This window comes from Chelon labrosus (genome assembly GCF_963514085.1).
Source record: "Chelon labrosus genome assembly, chromosome: 14".
Taxonomy (NCBI): Eukaryota; Metazoa; Chordata; class Actinopteri; order Mugiliformes; family Mugilidae; genus Chelon; species Chelon labrosus.
Genome location: NC_140347.1, coordinates 26757414 through 26778893, shown reverse-complemented (window position 1 = coordinate 26778893; position 21480 = coordinate 26757414). Strand labels below are relative to the sequence as shown.

The 21480-nt window shown below is 40.2% G+C and overlaps 2 protein-coding genes across 2 annotated transcripts; both read right to left on the bottom strand.

Moving 5' to 3' along the window:
• Positions 1-18: 18 nt before the first annotated feature.
• On the bottom strand, positions 19-4806 carry rsph9 (radial spoke head component 9). Its single transcript, XM_084560198.1, has 5 exons — positions 4406-4806; positions 4124-4292; positions 3691-3820; positions 3038-3184; positions 19-217 (listed from the first exon to the last, which is right to left on the bottom strand). The coding sequence occupies exons 1-5, from the start codon at positions 4630-4632 to the stop codon at positions 57-59; spliced, it is 834 nt and encodes a 277-aa protein (XP_084416324.1). The 5' UTR covers positions 4633-4806; the 3' UTR covers positions 19-56.
• A 5706-nt stretch (positions 4807-10512) lies between these two features.
• Positions 10513-21480, bottom strand: tmem63a (transmembrane protein 63A). The gene is made up of 22 exons (XM_084560563.1): positions 21221-21480; positions 20906-20985; positions 20724-20793; positions 20413-20450; positions 20122-20264; positions 18779-18830; positions 17720-17828; positions 17465-17535; positions 17256-17336; positions 16754-16868; positions 16443-16576; positions 16029-16175; positions 15342-15495; positions 15149-15255; positions 14972-15058; positions 14783-14848; positions 14371-14533; positions 14012-14117; positions 13675-13842; positions 13176-13291; positions 13045-13095; positions 10513-12632 (listed from the first exon to the last, which is right to left on the bottom strand). The coding sequence occupies exons 1-22, from the start codon at positions 21434-21436 to the stop codon at positions 12492-12494; spliced, it is 2415 nt and encodes an 804-aa protein (XP_084416689.1). The 5' UTR covers positions 21437-21480; the 3' UTR covers positions 10513-12491.

The window sequence follows — 21480 nt, the reverse complement described above, 5'->3', positions numbered from 1 at the left end:
AAAAGAATTGGATAATGGGTAATATATAGCTTGGAACAGATCTAAGATGTTTCTTTTCATAGCATGAAACAAAGGTCCAAATTCTTCGTCCCGTTACCGATGTACATGTACCCATGCTGCGACGTCATCGGTACATGGTAAAAGGTCAGTCCGAGCCACAGCAGGCTGCGAAGCACGCACACTGTGCCGGCGTATTCAAATTGAAGACTCCACGATCCTAAACACAAATGTAGGAGACACGTAAACAGTTGATACTGAATGCAGAAAGCTTCCACATTCTGTTCTCCGACTGCAGCATGGAGCTTAGCTGAAAATCAGCGACGGTAATCTTTGGAAATCTGCACTAGTCACATGGTAGAAACAGCCAAGGGATAATAAATCATCGCTTTGTGCTTTTGATGTCCGCTGCCTAATCTGTTTCTCAGCATATTAGGGTGTGACCGTGAATATCAGGACCGAGGGAATTAAAAACAACAATTGGATTGGCAACTAAGAAAATATTGGTTTGATTACACAAAAGGGAGGCATTTTCGGTAGGACCATTCCATTACTTTCTTGTTTTTGAGCTTATCTCGGAGTATGGTGCGATTAAAAGTGAAGAATTTCCGCGTTTATATGCACCATGTAGCGCCTGTTGCGGGAGGAGAGGGACGTAAATCAGGAGCTGGGAACAGTTCGCAGGATAGTTGCGAAAAACGGGGAGAGCGCCCAGCTCAGGGTCTCAGCGGAAAGCACCTGTCTTTTGGTGGACATATATCACATTTTCCCAAGGGTCCCGTTTTTAAAAAAAAAAAAAAAAGAAGTTAACTCTTTGCTGATGACACTACTAACATCTGCATCATCTCAAAGAACACACACAAACATATACACACGAGGGAGCTCTCTTAAACCAGACATCTGTTATATGTTTAGTTATGGGTGCTAAACATTTTTTTGTTTTTTCTTTCTCTCTCACACACACATTTTTACATCGAGGACATTAATGTGTACATTCACTCTGACGTCCAGCCTAGTACACCAGCTAACCTCAAAGAATTGCTAGACACGGCTGTGCATGAATAAATTCCCATTTACACGCCTTGTGGGTGTTTCCAGTATATGTAATGCTGTATTTGAGCTCTCCACCATCATTTGACCTCACAACCTCAATGTCTTATCATCATTTCATGCTTTCAGCTACATTACCACACTGTGATACATTAGACAAATAATAAAGTCAACAGAGTCTCTGTCTGTCTGTTGTGGAGAATTAACCGTGTCGGGAAAGGCAGTTTCTGCATGATCATTGGAAGAATATTAAAATAATCACTTGCTCCGGTTAGCATTTGGCAAGACTTGCAGAACTACTGATAATATTGATTGTGTTATCGTAGTTTTGTTGCCTACAAATGTGAGCAATCTCATTAATCATTTAAATCTGTTTGGATTCTGATGGTATGTCTGGTTTTAGTCCTTGTTTTTATACTGCTCTCCTGAGGAACTCATGATAGCAAAAGGCCAAACTCAAAAGAGCCCAAGTATTTAAAATCCAGCAGTAATCATTTGGTTGTTGGTTATTGTACATAAACATGCAATGTGCTAAATCAAAGGGATGTTGTTCCAAGATGTTCCCATAAAACCTTTTCTATCTGGCTGGTAGGTTGACATCAGAAGGTTCGGGGATTTACGCTTATCAGTTTAGCCTTGCTTAACCGACTGTTTTACTGTTAAAATGATTCAATGTGTTTCCACTTAGGCCTCTGCTTGGCTGAACCAATATTGCACAAGATCGCACCTCATTTAGCTGAAGTGTAGCATGGGTTATGGAATTAATTGTACCACTGCATGCAAATGTCAGATCATAGGCTGATATTTTCTGTGCTGGTTTCTCATACTGTTGTCGTTGCAGGTTCTTCTTAAATCTCTGGCATCATTAAATAAAAGGCTCTAGTTAGTACAGGTTAAATGTGACATGACTTCATGAGGTGGTGCAGGTCCAACCATCTGCAGCTGAACACCTCCAAGACCAAGGAGATGGTGGTGGACTTCAGAAGGAAGAAATCACATCTCCAACCTGTGTCCATCAACGGGGTCGATGTGGAGGTGGTCAGGACCTACAAATATCTGGGGCTGCAGCTGGACGACAGGCTGGACTGGACTACAAACATGGACACACTCCACAGGAAAGGACAGAGCCGTCTGTACTTCCTGAGAAGGCTGGGGTCCTTCAACGTCTGCAAAAAACTGCTGCAGATGTTTTACCAGTCTGTGGTGGCCAGCGTCCTCTTCTATGCTGTGGTTTGCTGGGGAGGAAGCAGCAAGAAGAGGGACGCTGCTCGACTGGACAGACTGGTGAGGAGGGCTGGCTCAGTGGTGGGCACAGAGCTGGACTCTCTGGTGACAGTGGCAGAGAGAAGGACCCTGGACAAACTGCTGTCCATACTGGACAACGCCCACCACCCTCTGCACAACACCTTCATCAGGCAGAGGAGTGTGTTCAGTGGCAGGCTGCTGTCTCAATCCTGCTCCACCAACAGACTGAAAAACTCTTTCGTCCCCCTGGCCATCAGGCTGTACAACAGCTCTCAGTGATGGCAGGAGACACAATAGACAATGGACAAACCTTTTGCACCTACTTACCGGACACTCTCATTTACCATGTCTGTCTACCCCTGCTACATCTGGTGACTGTGATTTTCATTCATTTTCTCCCATTTGTAGCTCTCATATTTATAAAAAAAAAAAAAAAAAACCCTTCTACTTCTACTGGTCACTTTATATTTATATTTCTAACAGGTCACTTTATATTTATATTTCTAACAGGTCACTTTATATTTTTAACATAGTTTATAGTTGTATAAACATTTTATTTCTAGTCACTTTCTATTTTTTATATAGCTTTTGTATTTTATGTTCAATGTTTGTAACTGCTATTTTATGTTCAATGTTTGTAACTGCTACTGGATGCTTGAATTTCCCTTGGGATTAATAAAGTATCTATCTATCTATCTATCTATCTATGTTTCTGTGTAGGGTAAACTGAGCTCTGTGGCTTCACCTTTAGGAATGTCATCACTCAGTACGTCCAAGAAGTCAATAGCTGGGTTTAATTCACCCATCTCCAGGATGGATTTCTTCTTTAAATTCTTTGGTTCGCTGAAGTGCAGGAAATTGTCAAGCTTCTTTGCCTCTGACTCAGAGAGACCTGAGGAGGAATTTCAAAACAACACAGATTTGAAAGGTAAATCTTATACATTGTCAGCGTATGCAGTCAGTTTAAAATAAACGCAATGCTAAATGAAACACATCGGTCATTCACATGGAGCACCAGATGTCAACCCTCCACAATAAGACATGGGAACATCAGTGGCGATCCTAGGGAGGATAGAAGCGGACCCCGAGGTGGGGTTGAGTATTGTCGATGCACTGTAGGGTGCTGTGAGGAACTGTGCCAATGTTGGCGGGTAAACTAACTTATTTCATCAGTTTTGTGTATGATTAAATCTGCCGCTCTACCCATACCTATCGACTGTGTTTTTCAAATTTTTGAAACAAAGTTTTGATGCTAAGTCAACAGGAAGTCAGGATTTGAGAATGGGTAGTAGCTCTCTAGTTGGTGTTCAGCAGTCAATCAAAGGCCAACAAAGGATCAACTTATTGTCCCGATAAACCCCTGAGGAACATACACCAGGTGATGTCCAGTATACTTACCTCCAAAGCTGCGGTTGATCTGGACAAGGCCGTGCGGACCTTTGACGAAGGCACCACGGGGTACCACAGACACTTCTTCATCGATCAGATGAACTGTCGCTGCCAGCCTCTTCTCCTCATTCACTTTGGTCTGTGACCAAGAACAGTAAGTAATTAAACTAAAACTTCATAGCTATATGTACAGATAACACTGATGTCAGCCAGAATCAATCTTTATCATATAAAACACTTGTTGCAGCGATAGATTATATGGATATGCAGTAATTTTGTCTCACATCCATTCCTGTAATGCCTTTAGTTATTATTCTACACAATGCTCTGTTGATGTGGATGGATTTATGTCTACAGACCACAGCATCATTTAACCCTTTAACTGATGCCGCACAGGTGCAAGCTATGTGACTTGGAAGCACACAGCACAGATCACACTTACCACCACCTCCTCCTCTACAGCCTCTTCCCCCTCTCCTTGCTTGAGGATCTCAAGATGTTCATACACAAACGAGGGGTCTCCTATGAAGCGACCCTTTGCAGCTTTGGACACTTCCTTAATCATAGAGTCTGTGACAGATGGAAGCAGGAACCAGTCCATGCAGTTGAAGCTGGAGAGGACCAACCAGAGGAATTGGGTGTTTCACACATCCGAGTTCAAAAGAACCAAACAAGTGTGGTGGCTAAAATGAAACATGTAACATCACTCTTGTAGCTGACTTACCTGTACAGATTCTTTCTATCTTTCATCTCATCTTCTCCTCTCCCCTGAGCAATAAAATAATCCTCCTTTAATCCCAATATTTTCCCCCAAAACAAGACTCGATGGAACTTGTAGTTTTTCTTCACGATCACCAGGGACGTCTGCAGGGCGGCTCTTTGCTCAACGTTTAAGGTAAGGCCACTCCCGGCAACGAGTTCAAAAGAATAGTACAATGAATTTGAATCCATTGTTAGCGACCTTATACTGCAGGTTTTTCTTATCTTAATGTCATCTGGTCTTTATTAACTCCTTGCTCCTTGCCAGTTAACGTTAGAGCTAACCTTAACTGCAGGCACGAATGTTGTGATGGTTGCTAATGACAACAAACCTTGTTGCCATGGTGGTCGAGTTTTACCCCATTTATATATTTATTTATTTATTCATTTATTTATTTCGGAATTTAAACAGTCGTGCCATCAATAGATGTCAAAGTCAGAAAATAAAGATAAACATTAACGTTTCAGTTTGTTTGACGTTTTGTTATTGTTTTTGTAAACTAAGACCACGAGCGCATTACGTCATTCCACTTCCGCCGATGTGAGCGCGTGACTGGTGCAGTAAATAGGCTCGTTCGACTTCATGCAGATCTGTGCAGATCTGACTTGACGTGATGCATGCTGGGTTGTTCTGCTCATAGACCTCGAATATGATTGGTTAAAATGAATTTGTTCAACCCAGCATGCATCACGTCAAGTCAGATCTGCACAGATCTGCATGAAGTCGAACACGCCTACTGTGAACGTACACGGGGTACTGTGCACACTTCCTACTGATGGGAAGTTCGGCTCTTTTCAAGAATCAAGAGTCTTTATTGTCATTATGAGAACATAACAAAATTTTGCATAGCCTCCCGACTTAAGAGTCACAGGTATAACACAACATTTAAATAAAACACTTACGAAACATACACAACACCCTTAAAAATAAGAAGAAATGTAAATAAAATGTCTTCTCTGTAAGTATTACTTATAGCCTAATATTTTAGCCCAGTGCAGCAAATTCAAATTCAAAATGTTTTTATTTATTCAATGTTTTTATGAGAAACCTAATAATTGTCTCATTTTGTACAGTCATTCTGTTACAAAAGCATTCTTAATTTTGTTCAATATTTCAATAAAACTTTAATTGTGCATACAAATGAACGAAATTCTGCAATCAAATCCACACAAGCAAAAACAGAACCAAACTCAGTAAAAAAAAACACAAAACAAACAAGCAAACAAACAAAAATGGTATAAATGTCCTTGTGCAGGTTTGTGGTGGAACCTAAATATATTTTCATTTTGTACTGAAAACACTAAACACTAAATTTCGGCCAGATTCTGCTTCCTTTACGAGTGTCACTCATAAATACATGCGCTTATCCTCTCTTCCTCACCGCTGTCTGCTGTTTTACTGTCAGCCACAGCTTCTATCACATAATGGTATGATCCCAAGTCCTCACATGTTATTGGCCACATGGCGTGCCCATCAAAACAAAGTTCCACCCCGGTCCTCACCCGAGCTGAGATGAACGAGCAAAAGGCAAAAAACCCCAAAAAAACCAAAACAGTGCTCTCACTCAATGGGAATGGGCTTTTCTGATTCACTGCCAAGCATCAGCTCATAGAGCCGGCTCTTTTGCGCATGACACATCACTAGTCCAAAGGAAGAGCATTGATGACCGCGCTTTTGAAGGTGTAAACACACAAGAACATGTCTAAAAAGAAGAGGTAATGCTTTATTTCATTTATCAGCCAACATATAGTGAGCTCAGAAATGCCGTATATGATATGTCATAACCAAAACAAAGTATTTATTTATATTCCAATATATCCCTGCTCCCTCACAGAGATACCTAAATGGAACAGAGCCTCCTAAAAGAAGTGTCACGGGTAGCTATGGAAGGGGTCAGTAAGCCATATCAGCATTCATACCAACACTTCATCTTCTTCATTCTGTCGCTTTTACACTCTCTGACAATATAAGTTGATCGCAGAAGTAGTATTCACATTTCCTTTGCATACCTTGTGTGTAAAGAAACAGGATCAAAGACAGATAATACAATTTCCCGTGCTGTCCTTATCCATACAGTACATGATCATTAGAAAACAGGGTGTAGTGTGTAGAATATTTTTGTTTCTCTATCTAACAGGCTCTTGCTGAGTTCTCCAGATGCAGATTGAAGGCTCTGCGCCGGCCACAGGCGCTACTTGTCTTTCAGCCAGGTCTTTCAGAGAGGGAAGCATCCAGAGGAAGGGAAGGCTGAAGACTCTGGCGGTTTCATGCCTGACAGTTCCAACCAGCATCTCGAAGACAGAATCTGGTAAGCCATGTGAACATCTGGCAGGATGTATGCTTACTGTATATCCCTCCAACGTGACTGCATGTCTCATGGGAATATGACCGAACAGTTCCGGGAAATCTACACAGGGTGCTTTTCTTGTATACTCACAGTTATTGTGTGTGTTTGTCTGAATATTCGAGTGTTCACTAGCGTAGGAAATAAACACATACCTGTGACTTTCAGACATTGCAGCTGTGCGGCCTTGTAATTATCCAGTTGTTTCGCGAAATTTAACTTTCACTCATCACATTTTCACTTCCTGTCTTCTTTTCCTGTAAATTCTCCATACTTAGCGTTATTCATTACCAGTTACTTTCTTCTGATTGGAACTGCGCTCATAGCAGTGATGTAATGCTATCCAACCATCTATATACACAGACAGACTGAGTAGAGTTGGAAACACTGGCTCTTTTGAGCGCTGTATGGAGCAAATCTTGTTTAAGAGACACTGAACGAACATCAGTTGTTTGGCTTATCCTGGCTCTGATCCAGTGGTCCTAGCCAGAATAAGCAGCGTGAAGTTGGCTTAAGTTACACTTAGAAAAACATGATTGGCTACTGTCCAACAAATGATTTTGGACAGCCTGCTTGTGTTGGAATAATCCTCGGCATGGGGATCCTGTTTTAGCCCTGATAGTGGAGACTTCCGCTGTGTTAATTCATGCCATGTATATTATATACCCCTGCAATTATATACCCTGAAAGTATGTGAGGCTTGCAAACAATACAACAAAAAAAGTGGGATGTGCTTTAATTTATCACCCTTCATTCTCACCCTTTAAATTTGTAGCCCCTAAGGTTTTAAAGAAACCACTATACTATTTATGGTCAGTAATATTTCTAGCTTTCACTTTTAGCGTTTTGCTAAAATGCTCAGGATACTCACAGGAAATGGGGCATGTGCTGTGCGTAATCATGCGTTAAGGTTGGCGCACCTATCTCAGTGGTATCAGTTTCGCAGTTCACAGTTCACTCACCTCAAGCCATATCAGAGCAGTGTAAAATTACTACTAATGCAAATACATAATTTCCTTCTGCAGTCAACCAGTTTAAAGTGAAACAGCAGCAGCAGCAGCTGGTGGTGGAACATGGTTTACGTGCATGCATCGATTTCTATGAATCCCTTGCACATGTGAAAGCAGTATGAAACCAGCATGGGGCATGGGGTGGACCATGGCAGAATTAAAACAACAGTAAAGAGGAGAAATTACAAAATATAAATACATTTAATGGCTGTTGCACAGAAAATATGAATCTTCTATTAAAACTGGTTTAAGATCCTTAAGGTTATGATTTAGGACCCCGTTGTAGAAGATCTCACTCAACAACGGTAATGACAAAACACAACAAGCAGGTTTTAATTATTCCTGATGTCCATTCATTCCCATGCTTGTCTATTCCCATGTCACGCTGCCTTTCCAGGGCTCTGTGTGTTGGCTGTAATTGTCCAAACAAAGGGGCCTCGGTCTGGAGTCACATGCCTCATCAGCAGCAGCAGTGATTTCAGCTGCCGGGCCTGGCCCTCCGCCCTTCTGGCTAATGTAGTCCACCAAGAGAAAAGGGAGGGAGAGTGGGGTGACTTTTCTTCAGAGTACCCCACACAGAAAAGAACACACAAGGACAGCCCCTCACCAACCCACCTACTCACCCACACAGACAAACACACTTTGAGCTTGTGACTCAGGATGGCACCTCATTAGAGTTGGCCATGTAGGTGGAAGTTTTGGACTGACACGCACATACACACCACTCCAGTGCTGCTTCCCAATTGGCCGGGAAGGAAGTAAGACTTGGAATGAAGCAGTCTGTTTCTGTCCTTGTCCCACTGCTCTGGGAAACTCACCTCCCAGGCGACCAGCGTTGCCATGGCACTAATCCTGACGGACAAAAGATAGGAGTGCCACAGAGCACGATGCTGCCAGAGGCTCTCATTGGTTGGCACAATCCCACGCGATGCGGTGATTGGCCAGTGCCATGTTTATATACAAATTGGAGCAGTCAGAGGTCACATCCATCGATCTTGGTGGTGACATGAAGGAAATCTGACCCCAAACCCTCAGAACTCTAAATGGGTTTAATTCCTGTTTGATACACACACATACATGCACCCACACAAACACAGTGGCTCTTTCTTAAGTTCAGTGGCCTGGGAGTGTAGAATTAAGTGAATACTGAGAGTGAGGGAGTGAAGTGACTAAATAATAGCGTCTGCGGTATACAAAAGCACAGACTACGACAATACCAAGAACGCACACAGGGCACAGAGTTCAGTGGTTTGCACACCTACACAAAAACAGCGTCATAGAGGTTTAGGATTAACACTTGGTAAATATTTTGATCCAGAGAAGGGCGTATTATGTATGCTAGTAATACCTTAGCAGCTAAATCGCTGCAGTTTCGTTTGACCTGGGGTGCCAACAAACTATTATTATAATCAAAAGATTTTATCACTCTGACTTAGATGTTAAAGTTTATTCTATGACCTCTCACTTCTTTGAATATATATATATATATTTTTTTATCTAATATCAATGTTTTCTGCTTTTTCAGTTTACCTTAGATTAGAAAAAGATGCTAATATATAAACTCCTAATGTACAAATCTGTAATTTCCCAAACATTCCCATTTCATTCTAACACAGCTGTTCAGCTGTTTCCTATCATTTTTATTTTTTATTTTTCAAATCAGATGCTAGCAAACCACAATATTCAGTAAGGAAGCGCACAATTCTGCATATAACAGAGCACCAGTTTCCAATAATAAATTTATAATGAATGAATATTTACTCAGGTTTAAATGGAGCTTTTCTCCTAAGGACATTATAATTTTCCCTGTAATTTGTACCAAATTACATAGCTCTTTTCCAAGAAACGTTTTGGAAATACTTGGAAGAGTATTAGAAAATTACAGGCCAATACAAATGAAACTTTACCAAACTTAATACAAATAAAAACGTTACGTCTGTCTCGACATATTCTAATTTAATAAAGCAGGAGAGAAAAGGAGAATGAGACACGTATCTGACGTGTATATGTGGCCAAATGTCGAACACTTTTTTTGTAAAACCGCACAATTTGCGAACATCTGAGCGAGCTATCCGAACACAAGATGCCACAAACCACTCCCAGTTTGCGTGCAATTGAATAAAACTTTAGATGGGATTTTCGCACACCCATAACTAGAAGTAGAGAGCCGTGTGGGCCGAAGCAAAGCCAGTGAATTTGTGGTGTTTTTTAATACAGGGTCAAAGTTGCATGTGTGGTTTTGGAAAGCTGTACACTGTAGCTCTGGCTGCTGCTGCTGCTGCTGCTGGACAGTTTCTTCCCAGGCTCCTACAACCTCGGCATTGCTTGTATGCTCTACTGAGCTAGCAAAAGTCCTTCCAGCAGCGACCATGTATTATGTACACAAAACACAGACACAGTATATCAGGTGTCTAACATCAAACTCTAACCTATTTCACCAGCTCATCCTTGGAGCCACATGAGAAAATATCTGCAAGTTATTAGCGGCCCCCGCATCCGGACCCTGCACAGCTTTCTCATGTGACTTTCTTGAGGTATGTCTGGTAAGATCAGTTTCCAAATCTCTTCGCATGGAAATCACACAGAGTATGCTGGTCTGATTACTAGATCTTCATTAAAAACATATTAGCATATACATATACATCTTATGGCTTGTGTCGTCACTTTCAGCATGCTGGAGATCATGGAGTACCAAGAAAAGTGTCTTTATTGCTTAATCGCACGATAAAATAACACTTGAGAAAGAGTAAACAAGAGCCTGTTTTGTAATACTTAATCTTTGACTGACATAAGAGGTCAAGCGCTGTCAGTAACATTTGCGCACACAGATATTACGACATTTAAATTGCTCCAAAATGTTAAAATAGGTGTTAATCAAAGTCTATTTTCAAACATTCTTTGATAATCATTAACTAAATATCCAGTTAAGTGTGATAAAGAGTCAAGGTGGTTTTTGTCGTCATTACTTTTGTACTGTGGATTCTTTTCTGTTGACAGGCAGTCTGTATGCAAGGCACAAAGCGCACATTGGAAAAGTGAGTTAGATGTTTGGACTAGGAAGTCGTCTGTGAGCCATTATGAAACTCTTCAATAGCTGTTCCTCAACAGTTGTTTGTCCTTTAAGTGGTATTGTGAGACCCCTCTGGTGAACACTGATCCCCGTCCAACAGCCCAAACTTTTCCTTCCACCACAGCCACTAACCTAGATGTGTTAGCTTAGCACTTCATTACACACATTTAACAACTGTGCTAATTGCTGCAGCACCCTAACAGCCTTTTATTTGCCAACACTGGTGTTTCTCTGCAGAGGCAGACACCGTGGTGAGAAAGGGCAAAAGGGCAGGAAAAAAAAAGGGAAGCAAAAGCAAAGGGAACAGAAAAGGAGACAATGGCAAATGATCAGGTGAGGAGCTGGAGCTACTGGAAGTGTCACCCACTCAACTGGGTCATACCAATGTCAGAATTAGTTAGAAATCCTTAATGTAATACTTGCTTTTACTGCTTTATGAATACATCAGCAGTTACACTACAGTACTGCAGCTCAACAGTGCCACCCACTGACATGACAAGCTCATGACCGTTAAGTTGCTCCTGTCGCTTAAAACTGCAAGATTTTTTTAATATTGAAGGCTAAGCTTCTCTTAACATGAACAATCTGAAGCCATTTACTCAGTTTAAACAAGAAGTGACCACGTTTTCTTTTGGGATTTTATTCCTTGTTAAATTCATATATATATATATAAAAACATAAAAAATTGACATTATTCCCAGCAAATAGATTTTGACCTGCTAAAAACATTCCTTCATTAATGCTAAAGATCTGACCACTCATAACAATGAAAAGAAAGGCTTTCCTGATAACACAGAACACAATTCTGATAAAAGTCTTTTTTTCATATTACAAAAATAAAAACATTGAGCTAATTTCAGTAAACGGAATACAGAAAGTGCATCATTGACTTATTCATTTGGCAGGTGCTCTGTCATTAAATACAAACAGGAAACTGGATTCAATTTACCGAAACGAGGAACAAGCAGCAAGTTCTGCGTGTCCACCTCTTTGGTATCTGTGGTGCGGATTTGATTATCAGCATGCACAAGAAGGGAATTGCATTGTTCCTATACAAACATTACAGCCCATTATATCATGTAAATAGGAGGTTTTGGTGAAACAGGACTTGATACATTGGTCCCTCTCAGTGTAACTGTGCTTTATGACTACTGGACCATTCAGTGGCTCAGCTTCACACTTTTGGTACATTCTGCCACCTGACATTTGAAACATCCAGACTCAAAACACATCTTTTTGAAGAACACTTATCTCTTTTCTATATACTTTTAAATCTACTTTTATTTGTATTGCATTGTGTGTTTTATTCTTATGCTTTATGTATTGCTGTTCTATGTAAGATAACTTGAGTGCTTTGAAAGGCGCCCACAAATAAAATGTATTATTATTATTATTGTTATTGCATGTGCCCTGAAAATGGATTCCCCAAATAATAATTTATATTTACCATCTTTCCTGCATGAATCTTTTTTAAACTAACACAGAGATATTGGATAATTGTTTTAACAGCATAGTGCTGCTCTGACTCAGAGGTAAAGTTCTTGTTTAGACTCTTGAAGGAAGCAGATTTATAAACGGACCATGGAGAGCTTGACGTCCAACTTTTGACTCAACTTTTAAATACATTCAACAGTCTGAAATGCTTCCGTCCACTGGACAGGAGCTGAAATTTGGATTTTCCTCTGTAGAGCCATAAGACTTCTGTTGTTCAGTTCCTTGGGGGTTGTTGGCAGGTGATTGTGGATTAAGCACTCTGGGAAGGTAAATCTGTAAATATGCAGTCAAGAGAAGATGAGTACTGAAAACACATAAAGCACTACTAAATGTTTGTGTTTGAAGGCAAACAAAGGCAAAAACATGACTTTGACACAAGAAAAGACAGGGCTCCTAAAACGTATATAAAACTCAGTAAGATGTATCTCGAACAAACTTGATGCGCAAAAATTACTGGATAGGTCAAAAGTTCAGCGCATGATCCAGGAAACAGGTATGAAAACTTTGTCCCGGTAGTCTACTTTAGCAGCAACATCTCCATTACTTTGTTAATGGCTAACATCAGAAGGATGACAAATAAGACAAATGAATACACAGGGAGGTGAACTTAGGGTCAGGGCTGTTGTAAATATGGAATTTGTTAAAAAAAAAAAAAAGAAAAAGAAAACAAGAACATGTACAGTACCATGGTGTCTTCTTCCACCCCGTCTACTTTATCATTGTCCTCCTCTTTGGTCTGAAAAAGAACACAAACCATTATGAGTCTCAGTGTGGAAGACGATAAAGGAGCCACAACATATACAAGACAACACTCACCTCATAGTTGTGTGGACTGAGGTACTTAAAATGACCAAAGCAGGCATAGCTGACACAGATGAAGACAGTGACACAAAGGACCACCAGGGTGAATAGAGACGTGGAAGTCAAGAAACCTGAAACACCACATACGGAATCATGTATAGAGTTTTAAATCGGGAAACCTGATCTGACAAATGCACTGTACAGGCAACTTCACATTACTAATCATTTTTTAGCTTATTCCTTCCAGAGGTTTAGTTTAAAATAGAACACTTAAGCAATATTGTAAGCATTACTGTAAAAAACAAGGCCCGTTAACAGACAAATGTTTAACACCTGACAAAAGGAGAATTTTGTAACTTACATACAACATCCAAAATATGTACATAGTTTTTATTTGGACTGGCCTCTGTGTTTATCAAGGTTACACACTTGTGGTCAATTGTTGGCAGACATTTTCAGGTAATCTTAATTCGTAGTAGCTTTTTGCAGTTTTAATTGCACACTTATATCTAACCTGCTCTGAGGACAGAAAAGAAGTAAAGCCAAATTAAGCAGATGATGGGCGCGGCCAGAGCTTGATTGACAGCTGCCAGGTGGACCTGTCGGTCCAGCTGAGCAGGCAGGTAGGCAAAGTATAGGTTGTGTTTGTCCACCAGGTGCTTCAGAATTATGTACAGGAGACCTGTTGGAGATAGACACAAAGCAATTAAGAAACCACAATGGATGTATTGAGTGGCGATGTATTATGTGTGGTATAGAAACAAACATCACACAATCAGGCAAGATTCAAGCAAAAAATCTACATGATAAGCATGAAGCTGAAAGCTGTGTGTATGCTTCTAAACACTTACCAAAGGGCACAATTACAGGACAAATGATGCTGTAAGCCATAATGACAGTAAACACGCACAGAGTCCAACCATACATGGCTCCATACTCAAACTCATAGGCTTGGTTCTGTAAAAAGAAGTTCAAACATTTTGTAAATGTTGAGATGAGCCAGAAAAAGCAAACTACAAACCTTTAACTTGATTTGAGTTTACAGGCAGCGACAGCATAGGTGTTTAGTTATGAGCCCATGATATATTTCTAAATGTCTGGAACACCTCAGTTCATTCTACGTGGCAGTCATTTATGAAAGAATAATGATGACAAAGGGGACAAAGACATTTCTGAATGTACAAGTGTAGCAGCTAACACCATTACAAACCTGTTTGACATATTTTCTTTCAGCAGCAGAGCGAGCAAGAATTAAACGAATGGTGTACAGCAGTAACCCCGGCAACCGCAACAGCTCCATCGCAGAGCCTAGCAGGGCCGCTGTGATCACATAGTTGACGAAGAATGCCCCTTGGTCAGGTAAAAAGACACACCTGCCGTAAGGAAAATCCAAAAGAGGACAACAGTTGAACCAATGCAGCTCAACAAACACTTAATATTGGAAAAACCATAAACTAAATAGCAACCAAGATACCATGAACTATAAAACTATATTCTAAAACATATGCATGTAACAAATCTTAACACATCTTAACCTGAATGATGTCAGTAAAAACGTCCATGATGAAAAACTTATTTTTTCTTATAACTTAAAGAAGAAAGAAGCAAAAAAGATTACTTACTCAAACCTTAGCTTCCCACCTGCGATAAACTGTTTATCAAACAGCCAGCGGAAAAATGCTGCAAGACTAATAGGTAAAACAGAAAGACAAAACAAGAAGTAAAATGTTAAGCTTTGAAGTTCCTCATGTGAGTTTCTCACTGCAGATAAACATTTTATCTAGATTTAAATTGATGAAAATGCAAATTACCTGGTGAGTCCGAGCGAGGGCAGAAGAAGCACCATGAAGAGGAGGAAGAAATACAACTTCTGCATCATGCTCAGCTGCTCACTGGACCTGAGACACAGATGGCAGTGGAATAAAAAACATTACCTCTGGTGACAGAAACCAATCCTGGCACTACCACTGTGTGTGTCGATGTGATACCTGCTCCAGTGTGCCTCCCCTAGTGTAGAATAATACACTATTGTGGGCAGCAACGCAGAGAAGGACCACAGCAGGAGAGTGGGGAAGAACTGACTGATGATGGGGCTCTAGGGTGTAAAACAAGACAGCTTGAAGATTTGTGGCTCTGAAAGCATATCTGTAATAATTAGATTTGTGCATATTTAAGTCTCACATTAAGATACTGGATGGGCTTAGTCACGTTGAACTTGTCCATAGTGTTAATAATGATGGTGGGAGTGGTGAGGAGGGTGAGCAGGATGAAAAGGAAGAGGTTTAGCATCACATAGCGCACGTACCAGGAAAAACCCTGCACTGAGAGATTGTCCCTGTGGGATATGAAACATGACAGTTACACACACACACAGTAAAGTGCAAAGAAGAAGCAGATGACATAATTCACTGTAACAGATGGTAAATAATAATAAGTTCTAATAATAAAAAGAATACGTTTTCAGGAATTCTCAAGGACACTAGGATTCACACTGGGACAAATAGTTGATTTGTTGCATAGTGAAGTGTGATCTTGCGTGCAGTACTTTCAATACTTGTGGGTGACATAAAATCAGCATTCACAGTATTATCAAGAATAATTGCATTGTACCAATAAAGCCACAATAAGGCAAATGTATGCAAGGTCACATACTGGTCAATACAATAAAAATGTTGCACTTAAAAACATCAGATCTACAAGAACTTAAAGAGCCTGAAACTTAGAATGCTCATTATTTTTAATTAGTTTAATTGGAAAGAAAAAATCTAAAACACTGTATGATTCCACTAACAGGGATACTGGATTTCTGCCTAGCCCTATTGGCACCAGTAGTCATGTGATGTGAAGTCTTGGTGCCTCAGACCTTACCAAAACACATTTTTGGGATGTGGTGCAAAGTCGACCCGCCATTTCCTGACTTTCAGATCTTTGCTATTGGATGAGGGTTGAGGCTCCCCACCACAGCAGCAGCAGTTCGTGCCTCCACCCTTGAGTGCATTGAAGTCTTTCAAAATGCTGCAGTGGTAAAAAGTCATGTGGTGACAATAAAATTGAGAGATAACAATTCAGAGAACAAGCATAGTCACGACAGATGATAGTCCAGCCACTAGAACACACAGACACATACTGTGTGTCAACTTTTATGTTCTTGTCACAGCATTTTGCTCCATTTTAAACCAAGATCTATGGTTTTCTGATACAGTCACAGCTAAATTTCACAGAGTTAGTACATTCTGCACAGCAAGCAACGACAGAAAAACACATTGTTAAACTTATACTCACTACTTGGCCATGGCTTCGTTCTCTAAAGTGACAAAGGCAATCCCCAGGGGATTCTGTGGCACTGATTCAGCCTCCTGTCTGAACTCTTCAAGCAGGATTTTTTCTTTTGCATTATAGTACTCAATAGCATCAACCTGAGAAAACACAAACACAGAATAAATTCTTTAATTGTAAAATCTTGGTGTACAGATGTTTCCTTAATACACTGCCTCTGATTTTGAGATTTTGAGCATTGCAGCCATTACAACTTTTCTTAACATACAACTTAAAACATCTACATACTCATTTTCCGATCATCTTTTCCATCTCACCTTCTCGCTGCTGCAGCAACAGACACAACCACACAAACGGGGACTGATCAAGTCTCGATTCCCTGTTTTCTCAAGAACACGCTCATAGTAGCACAGGTTTTTTCCTGCTCGCATCCTGAAGTGAAACAAACACACGGAAGTTGGTTTAACTAAGTAATGCTTAAGTAAACATCCCTCAACATGAATGCACGCTTATTCCTAAGCGTAGTAGGTGCTTCACAAAGTGGTGCTTGAAACTATTTCTTCTGAAGGAGGAACAAGGAAGAGTAACAATCAGACTGAACCACACAGTAAATTTATATGAGGGGCCAGCTCAGTAAAGCTTTTAGTACGTTTTTGTACTTTGTCACTGCACATAGGAAGGTAAATATTTATTAGCCACAATACAATTACTTACAATGAGTACATAGTTAGCAGCTCTTACAGGTCATAGCCTAGTCAGTGACTTTGGCCATGTTTCCTTCTACAAACTAGCACAAAGAAAATAATCAGATTTTCTTACCTCTCTTTATCAAGGTGCATGAGTTTGGCAACGTTATAGCCCAAGGTCACAGCGCACACTTGGACAGAAGGGTATGCCTCTCTACAAAAAAAACGGTATTATGACATTGAGAATTGGAACCGGTCACAACTTTTTTTTTCATACATAAGACAAAACGTCAGCTTCATGAAACTGAAAAAAATGTTAAGTATAACATTCAGTTTACTAACGTGAAATGGGTTTTTACATCTTCTTCTGTTGCTGTTTTAGGGACTGAACACACAAACAAGGTGTTTCTGGCCTATGAAAAGAAGGTCAGAATGACATGCATTAGGCTCCAGCACAGGTGAGAGACACTCAGCATCTAGTTAATAATTAAATCCTGTAATGTGGTCTGTAATCATTACATCAGGCTTACCTCCTTATGCTGGTACAATACAGTGTAGAAAAAAAATGAGTAGTGTAATGAGTAGATGGGCACTCACTGTCTCTCTGGGAATGCCTTTTATTTTTGAAGTGTATCGTCGAAGAACCGCAACTGTCAGGGCCAGGTAGAGAACAGCGAACACTGTGTGCAGCCATAACATGTTGTTCCTAGAAGCAAACATGTTAGGCACCAGTTAGCACTTTGTTTATGTATAAAGACATTATTATGTTACAAGCTCCCAGTGTTTTGTTCACTGTAACTTGCTACCCAATCACTTGTGGAGTACCTCAAGGTTCCACAACGAGGCCTCTTTTATTTTCTTTGTACATGCTTGCTTTAGAAACCCTATTCTGTGATCTTCTTCAAACACAATGTCTCTTTGCGCCCCCCTGCATTGTATCCACCTTTGATTGCCTCCAGGAGGTAACACAACAGTGAGTATAGCTAGCCACTTAGGGCCATTGATATCTAACTTTCATGGACATGCTAGAAATCCCAATGTCATTTTTCATTAGGCATTTGAATTTGACATCTAAATAAATGATCAACTCCATGGTGAAAGGATGCTATCTTCAGCTGATGAATATTGACAAACTTAAGTCCATCCTCTTGCTCAAAGACATGACCGTTGTTGCCACTGTATTAATCTCTTCAAGAACTGATTGTTGACACTCACTGTTAGTCCTCACTGTTTCACCTGGAGCTAGTGCTGCTGCAAGGCTCCTAACAGGTACTAGTAAAAGAGGAAGCATTAAACCAGTACTAGTATCCATGCTCTGACTACCTGTCAAATATAGCATTGGTTTTAAGGTTCTTCTAATTGTTTATTCCACGATCAGGGCTATTTGGTAAGGGAAAGAGTGCCCCTAAGCTTTAGAATAGCCGTCCTCTTTTAATTAAATGTTACGTTGACACACAACATACCTGTTATCAATGGCCTTTGAATGCTCTTAGTTCTCAAAATATAAATTTAAATATATTATGTTATTTTACAAATAGATCTTCTCAGTTTGAATTGTGTTCTGTATATTTATGTTATTATTGATCCTATATTTTTGCTTTCGTTCCATGTGATTTTAACATGATATATAAATAAACTTGATTAGATAGTAGTTACCCCGTTGGAAGATTCCCGACAGTTGTCCTTCCAAATCCCTGCTGACTATTTTCTGAAATAAATAAATCACATTTTTCAAACAATATTTAAATAAGCAAAGACAGCATTAATATTAACAGAAAAAAATGATTGATTTAAATGGACAGCGCAGCTTGCATTTTGACTGCTAGATTCATACACTGCCTAGCCAAAAAAAAAGTCTCCACCAAAAAAAAAGGTCACACCTTCTAATATTTAGTTGGACCACCTTGAGCTTTGATTACAACACGCATTCCCTGGGCACTGTTTCGATAAGTTTCTGTAATGTCACCAGATTTATTTCCATCCAGTGTTGCATTCATCACCAAGATCTTGTATTGATGATGGAGAGTCTGACCACTGAGCAAAGCCTTCTCCAGCACATCCCAAAGATTCTCAATGGGGTTAAGGTCTGGACTCTGTGGTGGCCTATCCATGTGTGAAAATTATGTCTCATGCTCCCTGAACCACTCTTTCACAATCTGAGCCCCATGAATCCTGGCATTGTCATCTTGGAATATGCCTGTGAACATCAGCGAAGAAAAAATCCATTGATGGAATAACCTGGTCATTCAGTATATTCAGGTAGTCAGCTGACCTCATTCTTTGGACACATAATGTTGCTGAACCTAGACCTGACCAACTGCAGCAACCCCAGATCATAGCACTGCCCCCACAGGCTTGTACAGTAGACACTAGGCATGATGGGTGCATCACTTCATCTGCCTCTCTTCTTACCCTGATGCCCCCATCACTCTGGAACAGGGTAAATCTGGACTCATCAGACCACATGACCTCCTTCCATTGCTCCAGAGCCCAATCTTTATGCTTCAGTCCCAATCCCTTGAGTTCCCTTCTCATTGTAGTGTAGAAATGCCTCCTCGAAGACGATAGTTCATATCCTTCCAGTTTTATTTTTAACACAATTTTAGTAGTTTCTCCAATCTCCTTAGATGTTTTCTCTGCTTGATGCATGCCAATGATGTGACCCTTCTCAAACAGACTAACATCTTTTCCATGACCACAGGATGTGTCTTTAGACATGGTTGTTTAAAAAATGAGAAGCTACTCATTGCATCACTGGCGGTTAAATAACATGATGCAGTAATTATGCAATAGGAGGCTCGTACCTATTTGCTTAGTTAAATCCAGGTGGCGACTTTTTTTTTGGCCAGGCAGTATATTTGAATCATCATAAAAATGTATCCATTGAAAAGAGCTGAATTTGTAATTATCATTATGTCTTTCTGTAGCCACTATTCAACACAGTCTCTTGTTGTTCCTTTGCTTTGGACACAGGATGTAAGATGTAATATCAAACTCACTCAGCAGGTCTCCAGTCATATTGACAGGCATTATAACTGCAAGGGACAAGACTGTGATGATTGTCAGCAGGACAATCAGATGACGCTGGAAGGACAGGTAGTGGACAGCATCCATGCCACACCTGGCTTTCACTTTTTCCTTACTGAAAAACACACACACACACACACACATATATAGTACTCATTAGTATTAAGCATACCTCACATACTGTACTCTACATTGTCTACAAAGCAGGATGATATAAACTTAAGGCACTAATTGAGAAACATAGATTGAGCAACATCACTCACTCCATTCTGACGATGTAAGGGAGCCAACAGCAGAATCCCTGAACAGAAAAAGAGTTTCATATTTGAAACATTATAAAGATTATGTTGAAAGATTTGGTAGTTTCTTTGCAACCTTCTAAAAGCATGTTGAGACTAACGCCAACTTCATACATGACCATATCATGTCACTGAAAAATGATATGATATAAAGATTTTAAAATATAGCTAGGTGTAGTTCAAAAAGTCACTAATCTAGATTAGTACTGTTTGTCATCTGTTCTTTCTGAATACTGATTTTGGTGATTAAATGACAAAAATGTCCTTTTACCTACCAATTCATAGTCAGGGTCTTCAGGGTTGGACACAGTGCGACCATAGCGACGGTGTTTTGACCCAGTGAACCTGGTACACAAAGTTTGGTGTCAAAGACTACGTCAAACTGTCAAACCAGAAGATATCTTACAAATAAACTAGGTTTACTCATGTGTACTAATCGCCAAGACTGTTAACTGACCCGTCATTGTCTGCGACCAGCGCTAAACGCCCATAGTCCCAGTACCTCTCCCTGATAATAGCGAAGAGGGACACCAGCACCTGAGGGTGGCAAGAAAAGAGGGAATTTATCACTGCTATGGCTTATTTTTGCATTATGAAAAATGCTTACTTGTTCTAGTATAACATTAAAAGAGATTTTAAAATCACTAATAAATCATTTGTTGAATACATTTTGGACTTGAGAACAAGACAGAAAGAACCTCAGATAACTCAAGTCACAAGAATCCCAGACGTCGCAAACTTGATCAGAATTATATGACGGGCAGAAACGTACAACAAAGGCAGAGAAGTTGATCAGAAGGACAAGTGGCACTCCTCCAAATTCGAGTCCTGTGAGGACGGTGCTCTGCTGGGTGCTGAAGCAGGTGGTATTATCAAAGAAGCTGTTGTTAGAGCTACTGTTTGTGACCGACAGGGGCCACGGCTCCCACCACGGAGAAGACATCACTAGAGTTGGACCAGCAGGTTTTCTGCAGAAAGAAAGCAGCATACCTTAAGAGATGACCTTCCAGAGCCACAGCTGCTAGCATAGTG

Bases quoted from the DNA above. Each gene is read 5' to 3' on its own strand.
- tmem63a (XM_084560563.1), bottom strand. From the start codon at position 21,436: ATGCTGCTTTCTTTCTGCAGAAAACCTGCTGGTCCAACTCTAGTGATG. The intron at 17,829-18,778 runs GTAACTACTATC...GTTTGCTTCTAG, and splicing joins GTCGGGAATCTTCCAACGGG to GAACAACATGTTATGGCTGC. The intron at 15,059-15,148 runs GTATCACATCGA...TCTGTGTCTCAG, and splicing joins GGGGAGGCACACTGGAGCAG to GTCCAGTGAGCAGCTGAGCA.
- rsph9 (XM_084560198.1), bottom strand. From the start codon at position 4,632: ATGGATTCAAATTCATTGTACTATTCTTTTGAACTCGTTGCCGGGAGT. The intron at 3,821-4,123 runs GTAAGTGTGATC...TCTTGGTCACAG, and splicing joins CTGTAGAGGAGGAGGTGGTG to ACCAAAGTGAATGAGGAGAA. The intron at 218-3,037 runs GTGAAGCCACAG...ATTTGTGTTTAG, and splicing joins GAGTGATGACATTCCTAAAG to GATCGTGGAGTCTTCAATTT.